Here is a 7557-nt window from a genome sequence, read left to right on the forward strand (position 1 = left end):
GGAACCTCAGAAAAATTTACACTTACAGATGCAAAATAAAGTTTGTTTAAGGCATGAAATAAATTTCTCATTTTCAATCATCATGCATATTAAACCTACTAATTTAACAACTGCAAGACTTCAAATTACTGTCAAAAATATGATTAGAGAAGAAATTGCATGAATGTCAAAGGTGGTATCAATTTGGTTTATTGTTTTTGAACCAAGTATGAAAATATTTGTAAACAGAAAATAAGAGCAACTTTCATCAAATGACCAATTCTGTAAACTGCTTACAATTTGAAAAAGGTCTTAACTGAAACCAACAAATTTTGATAACTATTTGTTAAACTTTATCATAAAGGGAGAAAACAAAAGTAGATTTCATCTAGAAATACAAAATTCGTGCTTACACCTAATTAGGTAAACAGAACATGGTTTCCCAAAGTGGTGTTGTTTTCAAAGAATTACCGCCATAGTTCAATGCACCACCAATTAGGCAAGCAATACAAATACTTGCAGTCTCACTGCATACAAGTATTTAAAGCACTAGCCAAGCAATTATCAAGGAGTGACACCTAACCTTGACCATGATTTTGACTTTTATAATATCTGAAAGCTCCGCTAACATTTTCACCAAATCATATCAAATAAAGTTTGTGACATTTTATAAAAAAACAATAAAGAAAAAGTCTTTTATAAAACAAAAGCTGAGGTTTATGTTATTGATTTGCTCAAATTGTGCTACATTGAGCCTTTGATCGTCAAAGTCAGCTCAACTATCTTTACTTTTCACAAAATAAAAGTTGCTTTTTTTCATATTAAGACTTACAGCATAGTTAAGTCCATTTTATACAGAATTAACATCTAAAAATTGTAGAAAAATGCATAAATCTTCATTAAAAAAATTGTTCATGTTGAACACATATTATAATGAGATGAAATAAAGTGAAATGTTAAAGAACATGGAAAACATTTTCATCCATTAAAGGCAAATATGTAAAAATCTACGTTAAACATTAACATGTTATAACCTCATATTATTGTGACTACCGGGTATTATGCATCCAATGGTGCAAAACAAAACGGGAAATCAATTCAAAATTGTTCAGTCAAATTTAAAATTACTTCCTTTATGCATAAGTTAGTAAGAACACTTCACTTTCTGAATAAATAATACTGGGAACTCGTATTTGATGTTGCAGATAAGAAATTAGCTACCGTAGTTTTGGGGTTGATGATCTGTTGATGACATTGAAGCAGAATAATGCATTGTATAATAAATATTTAGTATGTTTTTTGAAAATTTGTCAGGCAACAGGTGGTCTTAATTAACTTAATTAAAGGTATTAACTAATTAATGTAGGAGTAATTAATCTTGCTTTTCTGCATTTCTGATTGAGATACAAATTGCTGTCAACATTCAACATCAATATAGTTTGCACATGCACAACAATACATAAAACACAAAGACAAATGTTGATAAACAAAATGCGAGATAGGAACATTGACTCTTTAATCAAAACAGGACATTTACATATACGTTATCAATTTAACAAGGAAATGAACAGAACTTATTATTGTCATTATCGCTGCTTTGATTTAATTAGATTTGAAATTTTCTAGGACCTCAGATAAATTTTCATTCTACAAAATTGTGCAATTTTCACTGACTTGCTAAATAAAAAAATTTAAAGGTGTTTACAGTATTATGACAGTGCAAAGTTCAAGATACCAGTCAGAGAGAACTCTGGACCACTTGAATATCTCATAATGAATATACAAGCAAGCCCAGTCATCTAATTTAAATAATGTCTTCAGGTTTTGCTACAAAATATGTCAACTGAGTAATTTCATCAGTTTTCCATCAAGGGTGATCATTGCAGTGAGGTAAACAAAACAAAGGATATGGAGGGGAATTTAAAACAAATAAGCAAGGACACTAGCAAAACAAACAAACAATAACCAGTTTTTCACAGATATTTTTACTCATTTACAAGAAATTAACATTTTCTCATTATATTCACTAAGCCTAAATTAAGTTCAACCAACATTGTGAGAAAACTAAAAAAAATCAAATTCTTTTGTGATTGCATCAATTGAGAACCTGTAAATTTTATTTAAACTTTAAAAATGGTGCATTTCACAACAAGTTAGTGCAGGTAAATTTCAAATTCAACATGCACACTATGCATGCTGGGAAAAAAAATATTTCAATCCCTGAATAATGATTGGCGCAAGAGCTGTACGTTGCCTATGCCCATAATGTACACACAAGCCACCCACTTAATTAAAATGAAGGGCTTTGTGATTGGGTAACGTTTAACTAGCACATTGATATTAATTATAACTTATGGTGATGTTGCCAAACCATTTCTAGATTGGTCAATTTGAATTCTAGTAGTCATTTTGATTTATAAAAAAAATAAAGATAATATATATGATAAAAATGTTCATCAAAGATAATTAGAATGTATTTGTGTGAATGAAAATTCGAGAAAGTCACTGTGACTTACAGCCTTGCATTGGGTACACTAATATAAACTGATCATGAAAACTGCCATCTCACATAACCCAATATATTTTCATGGAATATTCCAATATCCTTTGAAGAATTCTTAGCGATATTTGTTATGACTTTTCATTCATTCAACCATTGGTAACTTGCATATCAAAAGTAGCACTATATTTGATGGGGCTGGAGGAGGGGGTGTACACTTGTGATCACATAATAATACATTATTTGTAATGAATTAAGCAATTGACCATTTTTCAGTTATTTTACTAGTTAACACAATTCTTTTGCCCAGAATCTGATTATAAAAGGTTTTCTACAGAGAAATATTGCACACAAAACCAACTACCACAGACCCCCAAAATTTGAACTACTGTAAAATCTGTATCAAAAGCCGCAGCTTCTATTGAAATGGTACAATGCAAGAGGGGGGATGCGGTTTCTATTAGAGCATCTACACATATGAAAAATCGTGAAGTTTTGGGTCTCAATTGTTCAAAAAAAAAAGGGTGCGACTTCTATTAGGGATGCAGCTTCTAATACAGATTTTACGGTACTGTTATTTAAATTTATCCTGGCGTAGTAGATTTTTTGTACATTTTTAGAATATATTATTATAAATCATGTCATAGTACACACATGCATTGTGCCAAGAATATCTTCGGTGATGGCAATTTGCTAACTCCTCACTATTTTTATACATGCATCAAGTTCAATGTTTATTGTCTTCCTTTATTTTTCATGCAACACTGAAAAAACATGACAGAGGCCCCATTTACTATAACAAATATACCATATTTTTCTAATAACTGAAGCACCAGCCTTGTGTGCTTGTAACAAAATTCAATAGAGAATCTAAATACAGTTCTGAATTCATCAGCATTAACTATATCACTAGAAATTAAATAATTTAAATTGCATGATCAAAATTAGGACTGTTATGTGTGTCATGTGACAACATTCAGTTTCCCCCCCCCCTCAAAAAAAAATGTTCATTTACATTCGCTATGTACAGGACATTCTAATAAGTGAAAATAGTGTGTATGCAAATCAATGTACAATGAGAAGAAATATAGTTAAACATTTACTTACATTTTGTTTAGTTGGTTTTTTGTCTGGTGAAATACTTGTAATGTTCCTTGGCAGTGACGCTGATGACCGAGACTCAGTCAATACGGTAGTTGGTGTAGCTGGTGATCCAAGTTCATCCCCAACCGAGGCTTGCTGCATTACAGTCAAGTTGGGAGTTGAAATAGTTTTGCAAGAAACTTTTGGTATCAAAGTGAAATGTTTTGACAAGTCATCTTTTCCAATAGATGGTGATTTCTTAAGTGTCCCTGGGCTTAGTGGAGGCTCAGGGATATTTTCAGGTATAACAATGCTAACTTTAGGTTTTTTGCCGCTTTCTTTATCCTCGCTGCGACTTTTACGCATTCGTTCTTTTCTTTTTTGCGTCGCCGTTGCCGTTGACGGCAGGGACAGACCAATAATACGTTTATCAATTTTCATATCGTCATCCTTTTCTTCATCAAACGAAAGCTTGAGAGGCTCAATGATATCTTCATCGCCGTCCACCTCCTGTTCCACTTCTGGTATGACAGGTTCGCTGGAAGCACTTTGTATGGGTTGTCTCTGCACCGGTATGAAATTATTGTGGGCTGAGTCACCATTGGGCCACGTCAGGGATAATTTTTTCTTATTTTTACCATTTCTAGTATCATGATGATCCGATATTCCAGACGGTTCACTGACGACAGACTCGTACACTTGCGTATAGGTTTGGTCCATGGAGTCTCCTATAGTAGAAATAGAAATATCACTGCCATCACTTAATACTCCTTCAGGGGATGGGCATGCTCCGACATTCAGCGAGCTTAAAAGATTACTATCACGCGACACATTTTCCGATTCCTCAGGTAATCTTTTACGATCTTGTGTTGGATCACTGCGAGACCTACCGTTTGTACACCCATTTCCACCATTTTGATCACCATTCCGTTTGCTCTTTACATTGTCTGACCTGTCAGACGATTTAAGTGACGAGTCAGCCGGTGATTCTTTTCTATTAATTGGCATATACTTCTTCACCTTTAATGACTTGAGACATAGCTTGTCTTTTGATAAGAGTGGCTCAACTTTTTCAGATTTCTCAACAGTATGTAACATTTTAAAATCCGGCAATTTAGGTAGTCGTAATGTCATCGTACCAACCGGTATGTTATGTTCCGTGCCGATTCCCTCGTCATCATCATCTGTTTTCGGCGGTTGCATTGTTTTTGTAATTGCGGAAGTATCACACTGCACATACTCAGGGAAATCCTCACTACCCGACCTCTTTGGACTTTTGTACGAGGGAGGCTGTAATGACGAAAACCTAGAACCAGGACTTGGTGTAAATTGTTTTTCAATACTTACATCATCCATTTGAAATGTTTCATGTTCATTGCTCGGTGTAAATAGACTCCGAGAATCAGTTATTGGCTCTTGCATAGCGGGACTAATTGGTGAGAGTAACCAAGTTTGTGTTCGGGTTTTTGGACTGACCGATTTCAAACTGTATTCTGTTTTACACTTGTCTTCGTCCAGTTCAAGGTCAATGTCCTTGCCCACAATATCTGAAGTACTCACAATACTTGAAAAACTAGTCCTTCGTGAACTGCATGGAGTAATACTGTTAAACGACGCTAGATTTTTTGACAACTTGACAGTTTTTAGCTGTGACCGAGATATAGATTGAATATCTGCTAAACCTAAATATGTAGGTCTATTTGCCCCAAAACTATTCTCAAAACTTGAATTCGGTGAATAATTTTGTGCAGATGATTCCAAATATTCCTGTACCTTGTCTCTCACCATTCTTTTTGCAGATAAGGCTTCTGACTGCCAGGTCATCATCCCTTGAACTTTCTCAGGTGAAGAAGTCATATGATCTGTTTCATTTTGTTCAGTGTAAAGCATAGGATCTGTTGTCCTGCGATGACTCCGACTTCTGTGTCCATATTTTTTGTGACTAACCTCCCTAGGGGAGTGTGACACCTTATGGGTATCATCTGTTTCCACTTTCAAATGTTCCCTAGTTTTTTCTTTTCTCTCATCAATATGAGAGGTAATGTCATTTTCGTCGTCTGAATAGGGACTTTCTGGCATGTATGTGGGTCCCAATTCCTGTTTCACCAGATAACTTGGTATCTTACGCAGTTGTGGACTGACAGCCCGACTTCTGTTGGTGTCTGGAGATTTCCGCGGTGTTGATGGACTGGATTGGAACGGGGGCGATAGTTCGTGGGATCGGTAAGCGCGTGCGGTATCCGGACTAGTCTTGTAAGAAGGTGCGTTCATTCCCCGAGCCTGCATAGTTGATGCGGCTACGGTTGAAGTGTGACTTGTTGTACTGTGACCTGTCTCAGATTGACCTTGTGGTACATGTCGATATAACTGAGTGTCGGGAGGTCGAATCGTTGTCAAGTCATAAATGTCTCCCGTAGAACGATGCGGTCGGGGCGCAAAATAGTTCAACCTATCGCTAGGTACTCCAAGAACACTCTTGCCGCTTTCGTTCAAGTCGCCATGTTGGCTTGGAAATAGAGTGTTCGTATTAGTCCGAGTGATGCTCAAATCAGCGGCCTCCTCTTGACTGTACCCGTAACTTAACAGCCCCGCCTGTCCCTGACTGAGAAACACGTCGTCATCAGCTAGGGTTGTAGAACCGAGCCGCGGTGTGAATGGGTGACCTGATGTCGGCGGTGAAATACGATGTGAAAACGTGCGGTGTTGTTGTTTGGTTAGCGGTGATTCACTGCTGCACGTCGCTCCGCCAAGGCTATGAGAAGAGATTACGCCGATTTCTTGATCTGCTAAGTGTGGATCAACATGTGTAGCGTAAGGTCGCTCAGTTCTACTTACTATTGGCGTATTAGTGGCAATCTGACCGCGAGTGACGTTACATCGAGCAACACCGCTGCTGAGCGGCGATCCTAGTGGCCATTGCGACGTGCCCTCGCCTGCAAACTCCCCTGCGCTGTTCCTTCCGGGTGTCCTATCACTCATAGCAGATTTACAGCTTCAATAATAGCCAATAACAGTATAGGAATTTATGACCATTACTTAACTGTATGAGTGTATCTCAGTTTTCCCACACAAATCGACTTCTTGGCTATAGTAAAATGGTATTAGCATAGCTGGCCTGTATCAACTCGGGGTCTATATCAGTTTAAATCCAGGTCAAACTTCACTATACATTTCATACACAACTCGAGTCACAAAATCCAAGATCATTTTTCTTCATCAAATCTTTACTCTCAATGCACATGGAGTCGTTTCCTGTCCGATCGAATGGTCCATTTCATCACGTCAATGTCGCGATCTCCGATTTTCTAATTCATTGGGAGTGGTGTTCAGAGACGAGCAAGGCACTTTACTCTCGGGGATTGGATGAGTTTTCCTCCAACTTTGTCCTTCGTACACTTGACTGAGTTTGCCGACTGTGAAATGCACCGCTTACTTTACTTTGTCATGCAAATAACGCCTGGAATAGAACACAAGTACAGTGTGAAAAGCCAGGACCCCGACGGAAAATAACACGGGAGACGGGGGTGACAAAAGCGTTGTCCAGTAAAGCGTGAGACGGCTATCTTGACAAATTACCCTAGCGTGGCTAAATTTGTTATAAATTATGAGTTTGTGGGCGCTCGACAGGGGGCGGATTAGAGTCACGTGATATGTCTGTTAGATTGATGACACCGTGACTATTTTACTACACCAGTTAAATGTATTTGGACATTATTAAATCGCGATGCCTAGCGTTTTATATATATATATATATATATATATATATATATATATATATATATATATATATATATATATATATATATATATATAATAATTAAATAAATAATTACTAATAATTACCAATAATTAAATTTGCACACGTTTTGTTAAATTTGCGTTCCATCCTTAGATAATAGTAAGATTAATGATAAACCGAAAAATATAATACTTAATTCCACACACACATTACGAAATAATAGAATAAGTATGATATTTAAATACCCCCGGTCCCT

At 36.6% G+C, this 7557-nt stretch overlaps 1 protein-coding gene across 1 annotated transcript in view; it reads right to left on the minus strand.

Moving 5' to 3' along the window:
• LOC102805333 (uncharacterized) overlaps window positions 1-6541 on the minus strand; it is an 89440-nt gene extending 82899 nt beyond the window's left edge. The window contains exons 1-2 of the mRNA XM_085498386.1: window positions 4453-6541; window positions 3587-4290 (exon numbers count right to left, since the gene is read on the minus strand). Of these exons, the coding sequence (XP_085354512.1) occupies window positions 3587-4290; window positions 4453-6541 (2793 nt within the window). The remainder of the gene's footprint in view (window positions 1-3586; window positions 4291-4452) is intronic.
• Window positions 6542-7557: the final 1016 nt, after the last annotated feature.

Source organism: Saccoglossus kowalevskii, chromosome 4 (assembly GCF_978046115.1).
Source record: "Saccoglossus kowalevskii chromosome 4, keSacKowa6.1, whole genome shotgun sequence".
NCBI classification, from domain to species: Eukaryota; Metazoa; Hemichordata; class Enteropneusta; family Harrimaniidae; genus Saccoglossus; species Saccoglossus kowalevskii.